Here is a 24,520-nt window from a genome sequence, read left to right on the forward strand (position 1 = left end):
TAAAGGACAAATTATATTTGATTTTCTTGTGACGTAGCAGTTCATGGATCTGGAGTCATGTTACAGCAAATGCCACGACAGTCAGTCCGGATTGCAGTACACAATATTATCAAATTAGACAACACAGTGAAATAATAAAGTTCTTTCAGCCATATGCTTTTTAATTTTGAAATAGTATGCACTTCATATATTTACAAACAGTAACCTTGAACTCCCCACAAATGCTCTAAAATAATTGTTGGTAGGGCACTGATCAAAACAGTTTATCAAAAAAACTCAAAACCTTTTGCCATTTAAGTACTAAAGAGGCCAATAAAAGCTTTGGGTAGATATACTCAGAGAACACTATTTACCAATGAAGACTTGTAAATGTCACTTTCAAACAAAACCACAGTTCTTTCAGGCATATATTGAGAAATAACACTCTTACTGTTGCTCACAAGAGACGGTTACTGGAGCCAGTAATTACATTCAGGAGCACGATGACATTCAAACGTGGGGACATGTAAGCTGATACAGAGCCACCAAATGCAGAAATACACATCGCTGATACATGTCATGGGAAAGATTTTTACTAACCAATAGGTAAATAATATAGCAAAGCCTTCAATGAGATTTGGAGACTCCATCACGGCTGGTGAGCTAAAAATATGTGTAGCTCGCATATGGTCAAACTTGTTTAAGAAACAGAGACATATTCAAGGACTTTTTAGTTTGAATTTTCACAAACTGCTTTTCTGTGCTCTCTAAATGTCACATCACTCATTATTTACATCCTCATGACTCTCTACATTCATCATTAACTGCTCTTTTCTTGTCTGTCTGTATTCTACCTTCTGTGTAACTCTTATTTTGGGTTTTATGGGCATAACTACAATCGTGTATGGATTCTAACTTGTGGGCCCTATAAAGACATTCAGACACTTCTGCTGCACATAGCCCAGTGCCTAGCAACGTACCTTGGGACAACCTGTGCCAAGTGGCCTAGCAGCCAGATGGAAAATGCCTCCTACCACTCCCATAATCTGACAAAATCCACATTTTTGCAGGCTGCACCGCTCCCTGAAATGTACTTGTATGCCCAGACAGCACCTATTCCTCTGCTCTTCCTCCTAACATTTGTGAGCCCAATTCACACGTTAGTGGTTGAGTGCGTGGTAGAAAAGTTCTCCGTGCGTATTCTGACCTGTTTCTCGGGGGGAGCCGGCCGCAGGAAGAGCTTACAGGCAAAGACTTGCCGGCAGGCCTTGCGGAAGTTTTCCGAGAGGAAGGCGTAGATGATGGGGTCGATGCAGGAGTTCCCGTAGGCTTGGCAGTGGGAGGTGGTGCGGAAGGCGAAGGAGGTGCTGTTCAGGGGAAACCGCCCGGACGCTGCCCGCGTCGTGATGACGTGGTGTGGCAGCCAAGACAGCAGGAACACAGCGACCACCAGAAGCACCATCTGCGCTGCCTGGGAAAGACGAGATCGTGTGCTAAATGGTCACAGGGATCAAGCGAGTCTGTGGTACGGGTGAGTTTGGCCTCCTCTGTCAGCAGTGAAGGCAGCATAATACAGCAACACTGATGGCTGCCAGGCGGGCAAACTACGACAATATGAAAAAGGATGCTAAAAAACAACCCTCCTCCCTGGAAAACAAAGATTGCCTGGTTTTGGCTCAAGCAAATAACTCTATAGGCAATGAAGATAGTGCCCATAAAACTTCAAACAATACAGGTGCTGCAACAGTAATGCTAACTGTGTTACATGGAAGAGTGGAAATAACATCCCCTAACATTTGGAGGCCGAGGAACATTCAGGCTCTTGAAAGTAACTGCAGGGGAAAGCCGCCTAGCTGCGGGGAAGCAGGCCCCTGCGGGCAGGGACGAGGGCTCACTCCATCTGTTTCTGAGGAGAAACATTTTTCCAGTAGCTTAGGGGAGACACCAAGAAAAACGATGCATGGAGGATTAGCTTTTTGGTTTTGTTTTTGATATGCAGTGCTCTTTGGTTAGAAACACTCCTAGCTCGATGATTACCTGAGGGAGCCTCGCTGTACCTGCGGGTCCCAGCCTGTGCCCCGCAGCGCTTGCTCTCCAGTGAGGCTGGCCAGCCATTGCTGCAAACTGTCATTTGCAAGCCCCAAAGCTCGTCCTGAGGTAAAATTTCCCTGAAAACAGTGTTCTTGAAGGTCACCACCCAAAATGAAGGTTAACATGAGGTGAGCTGCTGACCGCAGCTGTGGTAGCCCCACAGGTGTGGCTGGGGAAGGGAAACAAGGGCGGAGGGACGTGGCGGAGCAGCGTGAGGACGTCTGGGTGCTGCAGGGTGAGGCAGCCTTGACCAAAGGTAGGGGGTAGGAGCTGTCTGAGCTGTTTTGGTGTGTGATTTAGCAGGCTGGATCTTTGAGTTTCGTTCCTTTGGAAACAATGGGTTGGAGAGAGTGGCTCAGGCTGTGAGAAACCGGGGTGGGGAGAGGATGGAACCTGCAGACTGGGGTGTTGGTGCTTTGGGCTATCTGTGAAATTCACATCCCTGGAAACGTTTTTAAACTTGAAAAACCGCTTCAGATTGTTCAGTTTGTGAGTCTTGTTATTTTTTTTCTTTAAAGACGTACAGGACAAAACTGAGTAAACATTGAGGAACCCTGGTGTGCTGCAGAGGCCGGTAAAACACCACAGGGCCATGTTATCAGAATAGACCTTGGTTTGCATTAATTTCCATTGTTAAATCATCTTATTTACTGCAAATGTACGTTCAGAATTCCTAGGGCTGGGCGTTTAACTTTTCAACACTGACAGAGGGAGTCGTTGGCTTTCCTTGGAGCCTTGTCCGGAGCCGCGTGTTGTTTTGAGGTGCGCAGGGTACTAACAGCCGCTGAAACGCTGGCTCCTCCGTGACCTTTGTGGCTTGAATTCGCATTTTCTGTGTTGTGTGCGTTTCCGTGTTCTGTGGCTCAGACAACGTGAACTGGGATGATGAACCTGCTGCCCGTTATGAGTGTCTTGCAGGATCTGGGGGTGAAGGGAATGGTGTCATACGAAGACACCGACAAGATAAATGAAAACTGTAGATCCCGAAATAAGTCATGACTTCTAAAAAAATTTTCTATTACTGGGGTTTTTTAGAAGTAGACTATATTAGAGAATAAAGCAGTGTGTTTTCAACCAGCATGTGGAATGCTGCTTATGAGAGGCTCCTTCCTAAGCTTTAGGGCATTTGCTTTGTTTCTTGACTATGTTTTGTCTTGGAAGTGTTCTGTCTTGAGGAGCCTGTATAGCACAAAGCAGAGGACATATCCTAGTTCCTGGAATTCTGAATGGCAAAACAAACTGCAGTGGTAATACAGGCAACCGTTTCACTGGAAAATACTGTTCAACAAGGACTCTAGTCTGTGATTTTATTCTTTTGAGCTCTTTACTCGCGTATAGCCCAGATGAATTTGGTAAGATCTGAACAAATAGGCATTTGCAAAATTTACTACTTATCTTTATTAAAACAAACAAAAAACCAAACACACGTTCTCCCCCATTCCCCCCGAACAAATCAACCAAAAAAACCCAACAAAACCTCACTGGGTGAAGAAAACACTGCCACACACAAACAAAAAAACCAAACCAAAACCCCAGAACAGAGCAAACCCTTCCTTTGGGTGCAGGAGTGGGGTAACAGTGCAAGAGTCCTGCTTTCTTGAAATTATAGGAATGAAGTAGGAACTAAGTGGTCACAGTTCCAGACTGTACTCTTCTTGTACACTTTGTTTTGTATATCCTTGTAGTGAAGATGCAGGCTGAATTAACAGATGTGAATCAGGTAATTTGATTGCCTCCTAAGAGAAGACTTCACTGCTATGTTACACTTTCTTTTGATGGATCCAGGCAATTAGGGTTTGGCCACTGAAGTCACACACATTTTTTGAACAAGCCAGATGTTCTGTATATGCTAAATTAGCCTTTAAACGTGGAGCAAGTTTCATTTGTTAAACGTCTTTGAGCAAAATAAGCAAAAGCTGTTCACTTAATATCTGAAGAAGTTCTTTAATTAAAACCAAACAAAACTACTTGTCACTAATAGACCAATTAAGTACACATGAAGGAAGCTAATTTAGCAAAACTGACATGCATACGAATTTCCTATTAGGCTCTAATGTGAAGTGATCTTCAGAAGATCTGCTTTGAATGACTGCCGCTCAATATGTTTCAAGTACACTTTGAAAGCACATGCAGGAATTGAGTATGTATGCAACCTACCCAAGAAGGATACTTATAAAGTGTTAAGAGAAATGGTTAAAACAAGAAATACTTGAAATAGGTACACTAAAGTTGCTGTTTGGCCTGCAGAAAGGCTAGATGAGCAACTTCTGCACAGATGGTGTTGGAAGGAGACAAATTGTGGTAGATGATGTGTGTATAGAGAAATGTATTTGATTTTTCTTTCTGAAAGGATCACCTATTTAATTAGGCCAAACTGTACCAAATGGAACAAGAATTGCTACTGGGTGTTCCAGAGTTATGGCCAGGGAAATACTTAAGGGGAGGGAAGAAGTGCTGTGCCATTAACTTGTTTGAACAGGTGAAGTCAAAGGTGTTTTTTTAAGATGGGTCCTCTCAGCCATAATGGAAGAAAAATCAATGGGGGCACTGGTTCTAGTTATTATGAGGTATAGCTGCAGCATGCTGAAAATCTTATATCTTGAATTCCTCGTCTTGTGAGTGATCTAGGTTTACGGGGATCTTGTAATGCTGGTGAATAAATCACTGGATGCAACTGATCATGCCCAGGAGCGGTTCCATGTCACAGAACACGTGTAGTGTGTTGCAGCTGTGGTACCAGTGTCTGTCTTTTGTGCTGGAGTCATAGAAAAGGTTTGATTTCCTTGTCTTGCCCTGTTTTCAATCAAATGGCCGTGTTTGCTGCAGCGACCCTCATTTTTGTCACAGACAGCACCGTGGCAACATCTTGCAGGGCTGCTCTAGCACGTCAGGTAGCGGCTGAAACTGGCCAGTAAACACAGTTCTGCTTCTCTCATACAGCTTGAGCCCGGGAAAACCCTTTTCTTGGGCTTGCAAAGGGGTCCAACCAGGATCTGAATCTACCACCTACTCAGATGCAAACCTTAAGAAAAGTCTTAAATGCAACTGAATTACTTCACTTTCAGGATTCTTCATGTATTTTCCTTCTAGCTTGCTGACGTATGCTCAAAACACCCAGGTATTTTTATAGTCTGAGTATTTTACTGGCTGCCAATGCAAAAAGGTAGTATTTGTGGGATTCTGTTACAGCACAATAATTCAAAAAGGCAGTCTAGCAGGCCTGTATATAGAGATCGATGTAACATTTAAATAATGGTGTGATCATGTACTGTGTCTATAAAGATATAACAAACTGTCAAGATGAATTCTGAACCTGAGCTGAAAGACTGGTATGTGGATGGAACTGGGAAAGGCTATTGGTTATTTTAGAAACCTGCCATATCTATTATATTACAGTCAGTGTACAGATTAAACCAAAGATATTTACCTTCTTCTTTGATCTTTCTGACTTCTTGGAGATGTTCTTTACTTTTGTATGGAGATGATATAAAACCTTGGGAGAAACAAAGTAGCAATACATTGAATGGGAATTGGATTATGTACATTTGAACTTCTCATAAAAGCGCCAAGAATTAAAAGAATTGTCTTAGCATGGCTTCAACCAAAGTTGAATTTGATACTTTGAGACTTTTAATTCTAAGCCCTCCACAGTTCTTTCGCATTCAGGAAACGAGGTTTGGAAAAAGCATTAAAACCCACTACGCTTCCAGAAGATGTAGTTCAGCATATATTCAGAGCTCAGCTGGCACTATGCTAGGGAATCTTTACATGGATTTTGAATTTTAGATTGTGCTTTGGGTTATCTACGTTTATTCCCTAGGTGGATTATATAGAAAGGCAGGGGGCAGGCAGCCGGTACTGAACCCTGTTGCGACTGTCCTGCTGCTCCTGAGCACAGCACTAACAGATGGGGCAGCTGCAGCAGGCTCTCCTTTCAGAGGGAGAGTCATTACAACTGCTAGAGCGCTGCAGGGAAATTCTCAGTTAACATCTAAATCAAGCTTTTGAAACCAGACTACAGCATGGCAGTAACCTGGCATGTTTATACATTGGCCTTTGGAGCCAACAGACCACATTTACTAAAGCAATTAATGAACAAAACAGTGCCTCTATTAGATGCAGCTCACCTTCCTGTTGCTGCTGCCTCACCTTGGGCACTGAGGGGACAAACAGCTGGGGCTGCAGTGGCAGGAGTTAAGAGCCCTAGTGGCTTTTTCCTCCTGTGACAAGCAAGGCCTGAAGTTTAGAGATTGCATTGTCTTGTCCTTAGCACTGATGATAGCAGACAGATTAGTACTGGAAGTAATGCATTCTTTGATTAAACAGGCATGAACTTAAATTCCAGGAAAGTACGTTTTTTTCCAAGAGGGTAGACCTGCAACTGGCGAGTGAGAACAAATCCAGTCCCTGGCAGTCCCTGCACGGTAGGGAGTGGGCTAGCACAACTCACACACTTAATATCAGTCTTAAACATGCTAGAAGTCAATAAGGGGAAACAAAACATGCTATAGCAATGCACAAGAACAAAAGAAGAGATTTCTTGCTGAATAAAACCTCCTATCTTAAGATCTCTTTTTGCCAGTTTCTGCAAGAAACGATATCTGAGCTTTGTGATCAAAAAAAGGAAAAAAAAAAAAGGAAAGAAATAGGGGTGATGTCCCTGCATACGTTTAGTTTCTCCCCCCATGGTATTTCTTCTTGCCAGGAACAAAGAGTTGCTATCAAGAGAGAACAAACTGAGAAATAGGAAGAATCTTTAGGGAAATTGGGTGTCGTGCTGGATGTCAACTTAGCAGTTGTCATTGTTTGTGAGCTGGTGTAATTTCATTGTTTTCCTTTCCTCCCCTTGCCTCTGAGAAGTATCCTATACTAGGAGAGAATATAGAAAGGATTTGGTCTATTATTTGTTGCCTGTGTAGCTTGCGTGTATACCTCCAAACAACCAAGAGTCTGGGTGTGATCTTTCCCTCCATTTAAACCTTACTCGCACCCCTGTCACCCACCTTGGCATAGCAGCAGGTGATGAGCACCAGGGGCAGGAGGTATCCTACCAGCAGGATGGTGATCTTGTACATCTGCTTGGCTGTTGAACTGTTTCCCCAGTGCTCCCAGCAGAAGGAGCTGTCGGGTGCTTGCTGATGACCACTCATGAGGGCCTGGTGCTGGGCCACAGGGATGGCAATGAGAAGAGACAGCAGCCAAATGACACGCACGCCGAGGGCAGCGTTGCGCTTGCTGCGGATGCAGGGTGAACGCTTTGCATGGACCGCAGCAATGTATCTGTCCACAGACATAGCCACCAGAGTAAAGATGCTGACCAGCATTGTTGCCATGGCCAAGTAGTGAACCCACTTGCAAAAGAAGGCACCAAAGATCCACTCTGGCAGGGAGTAGATGGTGGCCTGGAAGGGGACGCAGAAGACCAGAAAGGAGAAGTCTGCAATGCTCAAGTTCAGGATGAAGATATTGGTAGCGCTGCGTGATGGGCGTCCTCCAGGCCGGAGACGCCCCAAAACAACTAATACCAACGTGTTTCCCACCATTCCCAGGAGGAGAATCAACCCAAAAAGCACTGGTACAATCACTACCTCTGAGCCACCTCTGATTGGTCCTGACCAACGCGTTGGGGCCACTGTTTGGTTTGTCTCAAGGCTGCACTTGCTGGTTTTGGCTCCAAGGGAAAGCACAAGTTGTCTGTCTGCTCCTCCATGGAGCCAGGCTGCTTGGAAGGCAGGGAGCAGCCGCTGGAGCCCTGACTGCTGCCGGGCAGGTCAGTGTTTCTTAGTGGTGGCAACAGGCTGAATGCTTGGCTTTTCCAATACTCTGTACCTTTCCTTCGAGGAGCAATTTTCTTCAGATGAATCCTTCAAGCTTTGTCTCTGGTGCAGATACTTGCAGGAGTTGGCAAAAAAGGGGGTTGAAGAATTTGTCTCATCCAAGAGGTAACTGCAGGTTTGGCAGCTGCTGCTGGAGAAGTTCTTGTGGCAGAGGAAAAGTCTGTGCAAGAAGGGCTGAGGATGAAGCTGCCCTGGGAGCAGAGGCGAAGCAGCTGCAGCTCAGCTTCCTCCCGCCCCTCCTCTTCTGCTTCCCTCCGCTCCAGTGCCTGGATCTGCGGCTGCCGTACGTGCCCTCCCAGCTCCGCTCGGAGCTGCGGCAGTGAGAACGGACGCTGTCTGTGACATGAGCCCTTCAGAAAACAACCCCTGATCAGCTCTGTCCCCACGCGTTCCTACTCGCCAGGAGGGGAACAGTGCAGCAAAAGCAAGCTCTCATCCAAAGGGATGGGTCGAGCAGCAGCTGCTGAGTGAGTGTGTGCAGTTCTGTGAGGAGCAGCTTTGGAACTGGCTGCATGAGGAGGAAAGAGGCTATAATATGTTTTGTTTATCGACAGAGCAGAATTCTTTTGTTTCATGGTAATTATTGTGCTCACATTAGAGCATAAAGCAATCTGGATAGCTGTGTTTTCAGGACAAAAAACTGGGAAAAGCTTAGATTCAGCGGGTAGGTCCTGCCACATCTCGGATTTCTACCCACATTCCTTAGTACCTGAATATTCATGAATTTTGTTGATCCAGCTTTAAAGAAGCTCTGGGCTCGACCCAGTAGTGCCAAGAGCAACTGTACTGGAAAAAAGGGAAAGTCCATGGAACAGAAATATGGATTTAAAAAAGGAGTTTTATTAAGGATTAATGGCTTATTGTGGTTTTGATGTTTATTTATAGAAACAATACACATGTTTTAGAAAGCACTAAGTAACTTCGTTTTAATCATCTGTTTCCTCATATTTCCTAAGGGATTCTGTGAACTCTACAGGCAATAAGGAGAGAAACAAAGTTTAGGCAAACACTGCCTGCAAACAGTGATTTATGCACGCAGGACAGCTTCTTGCATAGAAGAGCACACGTCCCAATTTCCAGTGGTTACAAGTCTAGGCACTTGGTCAGAGAGGGCCACCGGTGGCTGCTGTGGATGTGGGGTTGGGCTGGAGGAAGCCCCGTAATTTCTGAAACAAAGTTCAGTAACTGCGAGTTGCCCCGTGTTGTGACCGGTCTCTACACTCTTGTGGAGAGGTGCTAGTGCTGTCTTCCTTAGCCTGCTCTGATATACTCGTTTAAAATCTGTTATGAAGCTAGACTCTTTATTTCCCATACAGTCTTGAGGCTCGTTACGCGGTGAGGTGGGAAGCGGGCAGGGATGGAAGATGTCTAAGCTGCAGTGAAGATACCCGCCTGTGTCAGGGAGCAGGTCACCGCGGCTGACGGCCCTGCCGGGCTGCCCTGTGTGCCGTGTCGCAGCACCTCAGACGCCATTCAGTCTTCCAGCCCCCCAAATCTTCCCTCGTTTGCCGGGATCTCTGCCCTCAGCTTGCAGACAGCTGCCTGCCCCGCACCACGCCTCGGGGGCCCCGCAGGCTCCGGGGCTGTGCTCCATATTTGAGTGCCATCTACTGGTAGTTCCCCGTCTGCGCGGCTTTCAGACAGCTCCGCCGGCAGCACCCAGAGTCCCGCCGATCAGTAATTCACCTGCTGCTGTTTTCCTCTGATCCTCGTGCATGTGCACACCCTGAAATCATTAAACTTAAGTATACTTGCTTTTCCTTTTGTGATAATGTATGAACACTGTAAGGTTACTTCTTGTAATACTATTTATATAACCTCACGTGACATTTTAGAGAAAGCTATTGAAAGTTATTTTGATAGCTTTCTTGTATTTTAGGTCTGTTTTGGTTTGTTTCCCTTTAGTGGGCGGTCATACCAGGAAGTATTATTTAAGAAGCACACGTAGCAATCACAGCAAATTAGAGCTTGCATATTTTTCTTTTAGTGGGTTTGGGCAAAAGAGTAAAAGCTGCAGCATAGGTGGTTTCTGCTACAGGGGGTTTGAGGCAATGCATGCAGGAATTTGAGACCTGCACGTCACCTGCAGAACAAACACAACTGTGCAGATCTAAAAGACTGCATGGCACACTGAGTAGAAAATGGGCAGAAGACAACACAGGTCTAGCAGTGAGGAAGGGTAGATCACAGGATTATTTAGATTTGTGCAAATGATTTTTAAAATCTCCAGAATCCTTACAGAAGGGACATTACTAGCTTTTGTGTCCATCTGCAGAGTCTTATTCAAATTTTTTAAAAATTGCTCCAGGGTTGTTGTTGTTGTTGTTGTTGTTTTGTTTTGGTTTGTTGTTTGGGGGCTTGGTTTCGTTTTCTGTTTCCCATTTCGGTGAGTGTTACACCTGGGGAGCAGAGGACAGTTCGATATTCTGGAAGGAAAGTGGCAGTGACCTGCTGAATTAGGCGTCCAGTGAACCAGGTGCAAGAGCTCAGCCTGCTTTCGCCGGGGAGCTGGGATGCTGCTCATCTGACCTAGAGGAGGGCTGGCTGCTGTGGCAGTGCTCCTGGCTCCGCTGACTTGGCAGTAAATGATTTCCAGTGGTAACTGGAACACTGGTGGTGATTCACCTGAAAACCAGCAAAAACTAATGCACTATGGATTGAGCTGCATGAAGTATCTCACCTCTGCAAATTCTGCTGTTCTTTAGAAACTCTGTTGCTTCCTGGATGAAGACAACAAACACGTAAACGTAAGAGGATGTAGGAAAAGGAAACTGAGTATTTTCTGTGACAGGAAAAAAAGGGAGACATCCACTCAAGCAAGAGTGAACTGGAAGCCAGCTGCTGCTGCCTTTGAGCTCATGTTGGGACTCACGTGCTGAGTCCCTGACTGAACCGGCACCAGAGGTGTCTTGTTGAGAGGAGACAGCACTGGGTCTCTACGGATAAATTGGCCGCCCTACAGTACGGAGAAGAGGGGGAGGATGTTAGCCCTCAGAACAAGGGGGGAGGGAGGTCAGGAAAGGTTGTAATATGCCAAAACTGATTCAATCTTTTGTAATTAGATACTCTGTGAGGTTACATGGGAGACTGTTTTTAGTTAAGCATGGTGTTATATACAAACAATCATGTAATATAAAACTGTCAATGAATAACATAAATAGCTTGCATCCTTCTCTCTGCGTTGCAGGACCTCTAGCTAATATAAAGGGTAATTCGTTAAAATCCATTTTAACCGGTGTTTGAAATCTTCCTGCTCCCACAATGAGTGACCCAGTAATGCAAGGTCTGATTCTTCATTTAACTTTCTTTGGGATTATCTAGGTTAACTGCATGTACGTGACAGGAACTCTTGAGCACGTTTTTCTGTGAACAGCAGTGGGAATCTCTTCAAAGTGAGGTACAACTCAGCCCTACTGATAACCGAATAACTGACTCGAAGACTGAAGTCAAACTGTTCAGCTATCTTTGATTTGTCAGCTGTAAACCTTTGTGCACAGCTCTTTCGTGAACTGAGCACGGTCAGTGATGTGAGTCATGTCTCACATTTTGGCCTTACACAGAAGAACAAGATGTCTTGATTTGGGTCCTCATATGTGATATATTTTTAAACACTCTATGCGAAGGGTAATCAAATCTCAGTGCAGAGTCCGAGGAGACATAGTTGTGTTGTGAAAGCTAGAAGCAGAAAATCACTCTGGAGAGGCACTGCTCCCCTTGTTAAATATGAGACTTGCTGGTGTTCTGATGAAGAAAGGTGAGAAGATATTACAGCTTCACTGGAGTTTATGAACTTGGTCCTTTCTGATGTGAAAAACTATTCATTCTGACATTCATGACAGCATGAAAACACTTAGTCAGCTTCTCACGGTGATAAACTAGTTTAAGGCCGGTTCACAAACCTGTTTTTCCTGTGTGTGTATCGACTTGACTTGACCTAGCTGGCTGGTAAGACGCTTGTCCAGCTCACCTCCTGACACCGCTCTTTCTGCAGCGAGACCCGCTGCCGCTGGCCACGCTGGGGCACAACACGGTTCTGCAGGACTTCTGCTGGGCTCTTGCCGCGCAAACGGCCCTTTTACTTGGGCACTCAGACTGTCACAAAATGCTGCTTATTACAAAAGGAGGCACGTTAAGTGTATATGCTGTGCTTTAATGGCATCTCAGCAAAAAGTTTCCATGGTGATTTTTCGCTCACAGCTGCAAGGGAGCTCTTTTCTCAACAGAACCACAGCAATTTTCCATCCTCGGCCTTACTCAGGTTACTGCCATACTCCTCAGTTAAAGAGACCTGTTCTTAAGCATCACGATATGTTGTAGAGATGATGAAGTAACTTGGAAATAATGGATCCTAAATTGAGAACATGTCTGATCTAACAAAGACGTCCCAAGGCAATGGTACTTTGAAGTGCCTTAACAAAACTTCTGTTAAAAAAAAAAAGTAGATATATATATGAGAATGATATCTTATTTACCTCCAGTCCTGACAATTAGCAATCTGCCATTAGATCACACATTAGGTATGATTTTAATTGGGAAGCTCCTGCCACCTTGTGGCAAGAACTGTTACCTTTCTTGAATCAAAAGAATTCAGATGGATACCAATACCTTTGTAGGACTAATGTGCGGCTAAACAGAAAACAGGGACACCAGAGGCTATGTTTGGTTTACTTCACTATTTGGGCACTACCACTTGCAAATATTACCAGTATTTTAAAATATGCATAATTTAAATGAATAGATAATTTTATTACAACTTTTCTGCAGCTGCTTCCTCCATCGTTTTTGCCAACAGACTACAGACATTAGCTCTATGGAAGTAGGATGTTGAGCCAGAACCCACAACAACTTTGGTGTTTGTGTCAGTGTAGCATTAATTTGTGTTCATCCTGTAAGGTATCTACTTTCATTATGGCACTATTTGCTTTCAGCTGTAGGAAACATTAGGCTATAGCTTCCTTTCTAGTGACTACAAAACTTCTGTGGCATCTTGATGTGCTTCATTAAGCCTTTTCTCTGCTCAGAATGTGGGAAAATAAAACCGGCATCTGTGAAGATAAACTTGAATCTTTGTGCTCCTTCCCATTTATTTTGCATTCGGTAACTGGCGTCAGAGGATGTGGTTCTGTGTGTACATATCGTGAGAGCATAGGGCATCATCTGAACTGTTTCCACGGATGCTGGTCAAACCCCAGTCATGAAACTGTGGCGGCTTCAGCCACCTGCAAGACAAGAGCAGCATGGGATAAAGAAGCTTTTAACTGACTTGCTTTGTAACCTCTTTGATTTCCCACATTTAGATTAATATTTCTCACAAGATCTTATCTGAGCAATATATTGCAAGCATGCTAGTTTAAATAGATTAAAACAACCAACGAACTTCCTGTCACCACCCCCTTTCCAAGTGTGAACTCGCTCAATTTTAGGACTTGAAATTAATACTGAGATCAAGAGAAGAAACAGATGGAATTTGATTTGCAATAGCTAAGGCTGCCTCTATTGCTATTTTTATGCTACCAGAAATCTTTATACATGGGATTTCCTCTTCCTGACATGTTATAACAATGTATAGTTAAAACACTGATGCCTGCGATCAAGAAATGCTAAACTGATTGTCTTGGAGATTGCAATCGTTACACGCAAGTGAGACACCAAGTTTGGTTACTTGAAAAGCAGCATTTCTAATACTACGTTAATGTGGCTTGTCCCTAAGCTATTTCACTGTATGTGGTTTTAAAGCATGTTCCCCCACAAAAGTATACCCACACCAGATGCTGGAGCGCTATTATGTAGGGTGGGTGATGGAGAAACCAAAGTGCAGTAAAGGTGGCTGCCGCAGTAGCATCTGCATTCGCAAAGCCCGCTCGCCCAGCTGTAGGGATGTGGTTTCGTCTGTGCTGGTAGCAGAAGCACTAGCGCTTTGGACACGTTGTACTGCAATTAGTGAAGGTCTCTGTGGCTGGAACAAGCCTTCCTTGTGTGAAAAATAGTTCAGACACACAATGTTATCCCTGTGTGTCCACTCAGCAGCTGGTACGAGTGTAGGTGCTGCAGTAATTTTATAGCTTCTCAGCTTGCTCCAGAATATGTCTGAGGTAGATACAACATGATACAAACAAATAGGGATAGTTGTTATCAGAAAGAGACAATAAAGATAGCTCTCAGTGTACTTATTCAGAGAACAGTCCTGCCAGATGGACTCTGCAGTAAGGACATACGTCACAAATGCCACATTATAAGAATTACTGTACGCAAAAAGCTGCAAAGGCTCATCCAGGGCTATTGGAATAAAAAGACAGAAGAAACCCAACTATGAGCCAAAGGAAGAATCTGGCTTTGGGCAGCTTTAAAAATCAGTTCTGTTCCGAATCTGCAAAGAGATGAGCTTTTTGAAGTCTGACAAGGAGCTTAGTGGCTCAGCAAAAATTGTTCTCGACCAGGGAGCTGGTGAGCTCAGTTTTGCGGGAGGCACGCGGAAACACAGTGTTTTAGGTGGAAATCGGATCAAAGATGAAACTTGACTTTGCAAGGAAGGAAAATTGATGAAACAGGGAAAATAGTTGCAAGCAATGATGGTTATGTGATATTACTTACTGCGGAAGAAGAGGATGAAAAGTTGAAAATGAACAAGGAAACATGAGCTAGAACTAGATCACAAGTGGGAAAATTAATCTGAGCCTGTTATTTGTTGCTTTAAGTTAAATTTGGGAGATAGTTTTTCCTGTCATAGGCATAAAAATGGACCTGGCCTGGATCAAGCTTCAGATTAGGTAGAGGATATTTTCTAAAGAGAATATTTGTCTTTTCTCTTGATAATAAATTCGTATTGTTTAGGGTTCCTTAGTCCACTTGAGTTGATGATAAATATTTATAAGTGAACTTCACCCAATTAGGAATGTGCAGCAGAATGCCAAGGGATTTGTGGTTTCTGTTTAGGTTTTCCGGTTACTGGGAACTTGAGGATTGATGACAAATGTGCACCCCGGTTGAGACATGACTTGTGCAACGGCTCTGCGGAAGTTTTGATTGTGAGACTTGGTTATTTCCTTGTGATGGAATCATAAACAAAGGCAGGGTGCCTTTGTGTGGCTTTCTGTACAAAGTATGAAGTAGAATAGAAATCATGATAAGCAAGCTTTGCTTCTTGGGAAAATGTAGGATTATGGTTTTGCAGGTATTTCTTTGTTTACAAACTGTCAGCTCCCATGAAGGGACAGGAAAGTCCCAACAGGTTCAGAGACATAGCTGTATTTTGAAAAGTCACCTGTAACTTTTGAGCATTTTGACCTTTACAAATATCATATAATGACACTGTAAGTCCTGATTAAAATCCAGCAGGTATAGTAACAAGGGGCAAATATTTATTGGCTTAGGTATAGTCAATGTGGCAAAATTAGGCCAGCAAGGTACATACCTGTACCTGTGTTGACTGTGAATTCGCACAGAGACTCAGCACAGGTCAGCAAGTGGACGAGAGGCAACCGTCACAGGCTGCAGCGGCGGGGTTCCTGCTGAACGGAGGGGAAAAAGAACAATGACCATATGGATAAGCAAACAGTGAAACTCGTGCTTAGAAAGCGTGTATTATCTTTTTCCTTTAAGATACCAAAACCTCCACTGGATGAGGGTCTGAGCAACCTGATCTGACTTGGAAGCTACGTTTGCTGAGATCAGGTGGATGGACTAGATGACATCCCACCAGAAATCCCTTCTGACCTAAGTTATTCTGTAATCAGAGGCACCTATTTCTAAAACAAAATAAACAGAGCGGTGTTAAACACATACGTTAGCTGATGTATGGTGGACTGCGCAGCCTGCCACAAGAGGGAGGAAATGCCGAGTTTTGAACAGGGCAGAGCCCCAGGCTTGTGTGGTGCGTTCCCCGCTGGGCGGTAGCCGGGCTGGAAGCTCTTCCGCAGCCCTCCGGTCTCTGAAAGGGGCAAGCGGTAGCCGGGCTGGAAGCTCTTCCGCAGCCCTCCGGCCTCTGAAAGGGGCAAGCGGTAGCCGGGCTGGAAGCTCTTCCGCAGCCCTCCGGCCTCTGAAAGGGGCAAGCGGTAGCCGGGCTGGAAGCTCTTCCGCAGCCCTCCGGCCTCTGAAAGGGGCAAGCGGTAGCTGGGCTGGAAGCTCTTCCGCAGCCCTCCGGCCTCTGAAAGGGGCAAGCGGTAGCCGGGCTGGAAGCTCTTCCGCAGCCCTCCGGCCTCTGAAAGGGGCAAGCGGTAGCCGGGCTGGAAGCTCTTCCGCAGCCCTCCGGCCTCTGAAAGGGGCAAGCGGTAGGCGGGCTGGAAGCTCTTCCGCAGCCCTCCGGCCTCTGAAAGGGGCAAGCTGCACAGCCCGTTGAGTGTGAAGCCTGGGCACGTCAGCCGAAGAAGCGAAGGCCGTTTCTTGGCTGCTGCTCTGATGCCAGGAGGAGCTGGGGCCAAGCGCGAGCTTCTGCGGCCAGCGGGGTGGAATGTGGATTTCAGCTCTGCTGCACTTCCCTAAGAAGGTAACCTGCTCAAGGAGCCTGTAGATAAACAAGACAGAGCTATAAATCTCATGTCAGCTTCTGCTTTTCAGCTCTGCTTAGTCAGCAGGGAAGAAAGCTCTGTGGGGATTGCATTTTAAATGCTGTTTAAATAGGAGTGCCTAGAGTACCATGTTCTTAATCTTGTGTAATGCTTCCAATACTTCCTCAATTTGCAAGAACTGATTTCTGAATGATGATATACTTATGTGTCTTTTCTTACCGAAACAGCTTCAAAGGCAAATGAGTCTCACTGTCAAATTATAAAGAATATTTTACATGAAACCTAGAAGGTACTTTTATATAGCGAATCTATAGGAAATTTTTGTAGCTACCAAGAATAACATTTCTGTACCAATACACAGAATCTCCGTTTGGTAATGCATAGGTACGTATAATTTTTGTTAGCAGTCAAACCGCTTGAAGAACGTGTAGGTACATTTTCTGTTTAAAAATCTTCCTGAAAATTGCTAGGGACTTAAAGTTGATGGGAAGTTTACAATGTGTAGCAGTTTTTATAGCATCAGAACAGTGTTATTGTGTAAAAAAGGCTTGCTGCTTTCTCATTAGGCATTTTGAACTGACAAATTATGTGGATTTCTGGAACAGCAGTTGTACTGTGCCACAGAGTACATAACAAATATAAAAGGCTAGTGTCCCCTGTAGTGTCATTTGCCAGGATCTGCAGAGTTCTCGATATACAGGTTGCAGATATCATCTGTATTTTGGTTTGAATAACTTGAAACCAAAGGAAGTCTGCAAAACCTCATTTGCCTTTGCGACGCCACCGTGCCAGAACTCTGATGCTTGGGGAATTTTTTGACCTTTCTTCTTTAACATTTTACATGCTGAGCTGCCACAAACAAATTCAACATTTTCTAGAGTAGACATACTATGATTTTTTCACTGCAGTAACAAAGTCTGCATTTGTGGTCAAATTGTACGTTTGTATTAGTGCTTTAACATTTGAGGGAAATCTCCACAGTTGCCACAAAGCAGAAAAGAAGCAACTTCTGATTGCTCTCTTTCCTTTACGGTTGTGTAGATGTGCTGTGTCACTGAAGTTTTTGGGTCTCACAATGCACGTATCTTTCTGACGCGTATTTATGGGAAAAAGAACTTCTCTAAGACTACACGCCCATCCGAGGAAGGATTTTGGGGATGTGTAATTGCTGTTCCTCAAAATCTTTCATCTGTGTGCCATGACCAGAAGAAAACAAAGTGCTCTCTTTTCGGCTGGAAAAATGTGGGCAGCACCAAAAAAAAAGGAAAAAAAAATGAACAAAGCTCACAGTGTGTTTGAAAAACGCTCTCAAAACTGTCCACGACCATCTCTCCTGCCAGCTCTCACTGGGGCACGCTGCCCAGCACAGCCGTGGGGACAGCCGGTGAGCTCCACCGGGACACAGGCACTCCAGTAGGCTTCCTCGTGCTCCAGCTGCGTTCGTACCTGTGGGAGCAACAAGGCTTCACCTCTTATGGTAAAACTCAGTTGTTAGCGCTCAGTCGGGTTCAGCCTTGTGGCTTTTGTCTGTCTCTCACTATTTTGTAGCATTATTTTTTGAAAGCGATATCCAAATATTTCCAGACTGTTAGAAATACTCTGAAACTGGGCAAAACCCTGTCAAAAAGAATGAGTCTGCCAGGACTGGGGGTTGGAGGGGACACGGCTTGCACCGACCCTGGCACGGAGAGCAGCACATTAGACAAGGGACAGGGGTCCAAAGGGGGCAGCTGGGAGGAAGAGCATTCCTGTCACGTAATCTGCCCTCTCCAGCTTTGAAACCTGCTGTGGTCCGTGCCGTAGGGAGTACGCTCGCGGAGGGCAGTGCTGGAGCAGCTGTGTGCTCACGTGTGTGCGTGCTATTCGATGGGTTCTGCTTTGCGTGCCAGGAGAGCAGCATTGCTAGATCTGACAAAGCAGCCAGCTGACTCCCTGCATCAAACACTCCTGGCCAGCCCTTCCACTGAGGCCAGCACTCTTAAGCTTTTTACTTCAAAATTACTGGATTCGGCAATTGAATTTGTCAGAAAGCCTTAAAAACTTTGGATAGGAAATAATAGTGAAGTAAAGGATGAGAACATAATAGGAAATCAATCAGTAGTTGTCTGTTTCTTAAGGAAAGTTATGAGAAATCTTTGTGGAGTTAAAACATCGCTTTTATCTGTAATAATAAAATTTGTTATGGAATTTATTTGAAGGAGAGAGCAATGAATCTTCTACGCTTTCAGCTACAAAGAAGTCTTGCCAAGTGAGGTTCCATTGCATCTGGCAGTCTACATGTGCTGTGGATAACGTGCAATACCCAAGGGTGCAAAAGCTGAGAATGACTTTCTATACGGAAGTACTGTAGTTGTCCGAGTGGGGCAATTGGGACAAGCTGTCCTGCTTGTACCTTTCTCTTCCCTAGACAGCCTGAAATGCCTTCCAACCATTACTGTATTTATTCCCCTTTATCCCCATTTTAAGCAATAATTTTAACAGCACCATGTTTTCTTGTTGCTTGGTGGCACTTCATCGCACATTTACACAGGGAGGGAAGGAACAGCAGGTTGGAAATGATAAATTGTAATACAGCACTAAGGAGGTTTCTGAGTAGGAGAACAGATAAACCTTACATGATTCAGGGCCGCTGATGGTAGAAGGAATTCCAAGCAAAAGTTGAGAAAGATTTGAAAGACTGCCTTGATGACAAGGTGAATTTCAAAGGTATCAGTATCTTTGCTTAAAAACACACTTTATAGTATGGTGCATGTGTTCTGCTCCTAGAACTATGTTTAATATTTCTGTATGACTAATTGTGTTTAATTATTATTTAAGGAACAGGGAGAATCCAGGCTTTTGCCAGCAATCAGCAGGGATGCTTTTACCTGAGGTGCTGGTCACCTCCTGTTTGCTATGCTGTTGCAACTAAGCTGCTTCATGATCTGAGATAATTCCTAATGTAGCTCTGAATTAACCATCTGTATGAGCTCTTCAGCATAACTGCACCGGGGATGATGAACCTTCTGAATTTTTCAGTATATGTTACAATTTTTAGCTGCAAGTTCTATTTTATTGCACTTCATATATTTGATTTGGCACAGTAATTCAACAAATTCGAGTCTTAATGTAATGGCTGTCATGAAGTGTTTGAATAAAGAATAAGATGGAAAATAAGGACTTCGAATGGGCCGAAAGAAATGCCATTCCCGACTGAGATCTGCTGCACTGCACAGCAGCTGTGGCCCAGCCGTGTCCAAGCGGCCCGGCAGCTCGCCCTGCTGCCCGGAAGCAGGCGGAGAAGCTGCCCTGCTGCCCCCTGCAGCTTTCCGCTGAAATGTATGTGTTTTAAACGAGCAGCCCCCCCGTCGCATCCTTATATGGCAGACACGGCCATGCTGCTCCCTAGAGCCCCGTCCTCCCTGGCAGCGGAGCACTCAGCCTGAGGAGCTTTCTCGGCGTTTACGTTCTAGTGATAGTAACTTCCTGCCCGTGAAGGGCTTGGAGAATGTAAACCGATGGTAGCAGCTAGCTAATGTGAAGCAGTAAAGCTTTATTTTTGTAGCGTGTGCCTGCAAAGACTCACTCGGTGCCTATTGCAGCTCTCTAGGGACTGACATTGTGTAGTTTAGGCTGTGAGATGATGGCTTTTCTAAGCCTGATCTCCCAAAAATTTCTGTGTCTATCCTGTGTGCAGACGTATAGTGGGGATGAAAAGCAGTTACGCTCTCAGTGAGAGGTGCAAAGGTAGATATGGAAAGAAACATTTTGGCTCTGAAGTGTAATGTGGAAGAAGAGATAGAGCTTCATTTTGCACTTCCCTCTTTATATTTTCCCTGTTGCGTGGGTGTCTCTGTGTTGCAAGCCTGTGATATTTTGTGGAGCCGGAGTGGAGCCGAAGTCGGAAGAAAGTTTCCTCTTTGTGCTCGTTGTCCCTTGCAGCGTTACAGGTCTCTTCGGGACAGGCTGCGCTGCGGTGCCCGTCTCAGAAGCGCAGCCGTGTATTCCAGCTGCGGAGCAGCACCGCGAGGCTGCCGCTGGCTCTGGCCCATGGGACGCGCTTCGCTTCGCGAACCCCGGGGCTGGGAGGGACGAGCTTGGCGAGAGAAGGAGCAGGCTGTTGGGGCTGCTCTACTCTGTATCCCCAGTGTAGAGCACCTGCCGGTTTTCTTCATAAGGTTGATTAAAACAGATCAGATGTAAGCAAACTGCTGCAGTTTGAATGTGTGTAAGATTCCAGTAGGATTCTGTTTATCTTTTCTTTTTAGAATGTGCCCTTTAGCATGAATGGATTTTATTGAAAACAAGTAAGAAAAGGAAATCGAACACCGCATCACATTAGCACATTCGGGCTCATATTTTGAACATGGGTTTTGCTGTACCTGGATATAATGTGCAAGCCCGTGTTTCTGTGACCTGCCTCATTTTTTTCCCGAAATACACAATCTATGAGTGTTTGATTTCTTTGAGTAAGAGTAACAAGGTCAACTTGTTCAGTGTTGATGCATCACAGCTGTTTTCAATGACAATTCAAATATTTTCCTGCTAAAGGCAGTATTACAAAGAAATTGATAGAAAATGACCCTCCCGATATTTCCCTCCCCCCGTATACAAGTATAAAGCTGTGGCAATGAATAAAAGCAGAAAAATCTTTCCAGTTAGTCAGAGCGGGAAGAACAGAGAAGGTTCCCTTGGCTGATGTGCAGACATGAGAGGAACAGGGGCTCATTCCGTCAGCTCCGGTACAAGTCCCGTACAAATTCAAGTGCTGCTGGGGACTCCCTGTGCTCAGGGGCAGGACGGTCTGGGAGTTTCCTCGCAGCCTGGGCAGCCCTGGTCCTTATTCTGCCCCCAGGGGAAGCGGTTGGGCCTGCAGGAGACCACTCCCGTGAGAAAACTCAGACGCGCAGACTTACCATGTAAATCGGTTCACATATTGTCGCAAGGGCCCAGCCAGATCTCTTAAGTTTGGTACACACAAGAAGAAATTTTGAGTCAACCACTTCTGTCACATTTGTTGATGAACGAGAACATACACTGTTAAGCATTCTGGAAGGACGAATCTATTTCTAGAGTGCTTCCCTCTATGTAGCATTTGACCTCTGTTCTTCTCAAATACTCTCTGTGCTACTCCTTACATTATGTTTTTCTTGTAGGAAACATTAAGGGGTGAGGGTTATTGATTTTCTTGAGTCAGTGCCACAGCTCCATGGTATCATATTTCTACTGGATCTTCCCCTGTGCCTGCACTCTACTGTGTTTACTCAGCTGTGCTGAAGCTTCCTTCTGAGACCACGCCAGGGCTGATTTTAAAGCAGCTTCTCCATCCACACTTCCTGTCGTATGAGCTCGTGTGTTCCCATTGTTCAAAGTACTTCCTGCCAGATGGTCCCACAATTTCAGGCATTCCCAAATCTCGTGAAACAGAAAAGGCCTGAGCCAGTTTCTTAAAAGAGGAACCTTAGGAATTTTAGTCAAAGTTAAAGGATTTTTTAGTTTGCACCTTTCTAAACCCAAGTTGTGAGGTCTTTTTTTAAATTATTTTTTTAATATACTTTTACATTATTTTGATTTGATGCAAAAGGGATTATTTTTTATTTTAAAACAATTGCATCGCTTATTTAAACTTGTACTGACTTATTTAATATAATTCATTTACAGATATATTTACATTTCATCAAGCAGAGGCAGGGCAAATAAGCCAGTTAACTTTCCTTTGATTTACACTCTGCATATTGCTCGGTGGCACTTGAATTTGCTTCAGTGCCAGTGCTGCCCATGGATCTCCCTGGAGATACCTGTGACTTTACTGATGAATATGTGACTTGATATCAGGAAACCATTTCCTGATTCATGTCCACCTCCTGTTGCTTTAGAAAATGCACTTGAGGACAAGAGAAGCAAAGTATGCAGGCAAGGCGAACTGCCGTGTCATTTTATCATGTCCCGGATATCTGATATGTGTTATTTGTTTTTACCTCTGCAGGCAAGGAATACATAAACCCAACTTCCTTAATTAGTAAAACCAAACTTCTGTGCTTCTGGAAGAAAGTTTATCAGTGTAAATTTTACTGGCTCATAGTGGAAAATAAAAAGTCAACATTATTTTTCTTCTGGGTGTGTTTTGGAAAAATTTGAGCATTGGCTCTGCAATATTATAATTCTAGCCAAACTTCTTTGAACTGAAAGAGCTCACAGGGTGCATGCATCTAATTAGGATGTCACTCCAATTAATTGAAGGAGTTGACTGCTCCTCAGCTTCATAGGCAATGCTGCCAGTAACTCTGAATTTGGGAAAAAACCCAACCCAACCTGATCCCTGCAAAGGTTTTTTCACATCCCAGCAGATCCTGTATTTACTTTCCATAGAACAGGAGGCATTGATAAGCTGTTTGTAAAAGTGCTTTTTGACTGACACCTGAAAGTGTCGGAGTACTGTATTTTTACAAAGAGCAAGAGGTCCTTGCATTGCTCTTGAAGTTCTTGTGGTACCGATTTCCGCATGGAAGTAGTGACCCTTTCAAGTTTGGCACATATTGTCCTTGTGAAGGACAAGTGTTGCACATCAGTGGCTTTCCTCTGCAAATACTCTGTGCTGTGTGTTTTAACAATACAGTTTACTCGGAAACAGCAGCTGATTTTTTTAAATTTCTCAAAAAACAGTTCAAGTGTTCATTTCAGTGTGAGGTCTCCCAGATGATGAGAAAACGATCTTGTTGCGGAGGTTTGGGAGCTGACTTTGGGAGGCGTTTCCCAGGGCCCGTCATGCCTGCCCTGCCAGCTCCAACCCAGGCGCCAGTTCCCTTCAGTCAGCCCGTGGCAGCAGCAGAGTTTGAGGAGCACTGAAATGTGTGAAAGCACAATAGCCAGTGAAATAAATAACTTACGCTTTTTCTATGGATAAACAATGTTTAATCCAATCTCTTAATTGTATTCTTTAAACATGTGTTCATTAGAGCATAAGCAAAACAGTGCTGGGTGTGCGGGGGATTCGCTCCGCCCAACACGCACACTCTTAACAATAAGAAGTGTGTTTAAATACGGTAAGGTATTACATATTCATAATGACCCCAGGAACGCCTATACATATTCATGACCTTTCCCGCTTTTTATTAAAATGAGTTTCATATAACCATCTACATATTCCCCTCCTCGCCCCTCCCCTGTTCGCCTGCGCAGTGTCACTTGGTGAATTTGAGGAGGGGTCTTTAGGGGTCTCTGGATGAAGGCTCCTTCAGCTCCGTCACAGCGGACTTTTTCCCTTTGGCTCATTATGAGGAACTGGCTGGAACCCAAGCTACCAAACCGACTGAAACCGGACTGGCGCCCCCTTTTTGCTGTAAATCTTGGCTGTCTTGTCTCCTCAAGGTTGCAGCTGGTGCTGTAAAACTTCTTATCTCAGCATTTAATGAAGTCCTGCTTTTTTTAGCACAATTGGTTACATACAGCTCTAAAATAGATATTAATTATGTGGTTTAAATGTTAGCTTGTTAGTAGGCCCTTATAATATAGTTGCTTAACCCTTAAAATATTAGTTCCCTCTATCAATATAACTTCCTAAACAAGTTTCATAATTAATTTTTTTTTTTAATACATAGAACCTAACCACCTTTCTCCCTTTTTCAAGTTCAGAGTCCGTGCCTCATTTGGTTATACCTTTAAACATTAAACATCTTAGCACGAATCACAACTGCATTTTTCACACCAGAGATCTTAACATCTTGGTGAGAAGGTACCTGGTTTATAGTTTCCGCCACTGCTTTCCCGTTCATTTGTTACTCTCTTTCTCTGCTCCTGCAGAATTCACCCCAGCCTTACCGGAAGGAGAGGCATCTTGTCTCTGCCTATAATATTAAGTCTGCAACCTCCACGGACTGGCAATTTTGCAGTTTCATCGTCATCAGTGAATAATTGTGGTACCTCTCTGCTTTGGCAAACTGGAAAATTGAAATGAAGAGAAATACAGTAGAGTCGTTGCTGTGGCTGTTGATGTTCTTCTCTGTGCCATCCAGCTATGAGAAATCAATGAGAGAGCGAGCTATCGAGCTGATGCAGGATACACGTTTAATTGATGGGTATGTAAAATATATTCAACGAGACGCTCTTTGTGAACCTTGACAAGTGAGGAGA

At 44.4% G+C, this 24,520-nt stretch overlaps 3 protein-coding genes across 8 annotated transcripts in view; 1 reads left to right on the forward strand and 2 right to left on the reverse strand.

Moving 5' to 3' along the window:
• Positions 1-189: 189 nt before the first annotated feature.
• On the reverse strand, positions 190-7,780 carry LOC136107444 (galanin receptor type 1-like). Its single transcript, XM_065848496.2, is given in 4 exon segments — positions 190-1,450; positions 5,498-5,563; positions 7,074-7,756; positions 7,759-7,780. Coding segments are annotated over 4 exon segments (1,089 nt in total). The 3' UTR covers positions 190-1,132.
• Positions 1,418-24,520, forward strand: part of LOC136107237 (dipeptidase 2-like) — a 31,868-nt gene continuing 8,765 nt past the window's right edge. For 4 of the 6 annotated variants that reach the window (XR_011741264.1, XM_065848128.2, XM_065848131.2 and 1 more), the window contains exons 1-2: positions 16,252-16,389; positions 24,203-24,465. Coding sequence is in view for 4 of the 6 variants with exons in the window: in XM_065848128.2 (XP_065704200.1) it covers positions 24,341-24,465 (125 nt within the window). In the remaining 2 variants the exon portion in view is untranslated. Of the gene's footprint in view, positions 1,511-16,251; positions 16,390-17,751; positions 17,889-24,202; positions 24,466-24,520 lie in introns of those variants that run through there. The other 2 variants (XM_065848129.2, XM_071814398.1) reach the window with 2 other exon arrangements.
• On the reverse strand, positions 10,994-18,311 carry LOC139829049 (uncharacterized). Its single transcript, XM_071814404.1, has 5 exons — positions 18,222-18,311; positions 17,759-17,857; positions 15,690-16,381; positions 15,319-15,412; positions 10,994-13,126 (listed from the first exon to the last, which is right to left on the reverse strand). Exons 1-4 carry the CDS (start codon positions 18,309-18,311, stop codon positions 15,364-15,366), a joined length of 930 nt encoding a protein of 309 aa, XP_071670505.1. The 3' UTR covers positions 10,994-13,126; positions 15,319-15,363.

The sequence above is a fragment of the Patagioenas fasciata genome, chromosome 13 (assembly GCF_037038585.1).
Source record: "Patagioenas fasciata isolate bPatFas1 chromosome 13, bPatFas1.hap1, whole genome shotgun sequence".
Taxonomy (NCBI): Eukaryota; Metazoa; Chordata; class Aves; order Columbiformes; family Columbidae; genus Patagioenas; species Patagioenas fasciata.

Bases quoted from the DNA above. Each gene is read 5' to 3' on its own strand.
- LOC139829049 (XM_071814404.1), bottom strand. From the start codon at position 18,311: ATGCTGCTCTCCTGGCACGCAAAGCAGAACCCATCGAATAGCACGCAC. The intron at 17,858-18,221 runs GTACTCCCTACG...TTGCTCCCACAG, and splicing joins CAGCACTGCCCTCCGCGAGC to GTACGAACGCAGCTGGAGCA. The intron at 16,382-17,758 runs GTGAGAGCTGGC...TTACCTTCTTAG, and splicing joins GTGCTGGGCAGCGTGCCCCA to GGAAGTGCAGCAGAGCTGAA.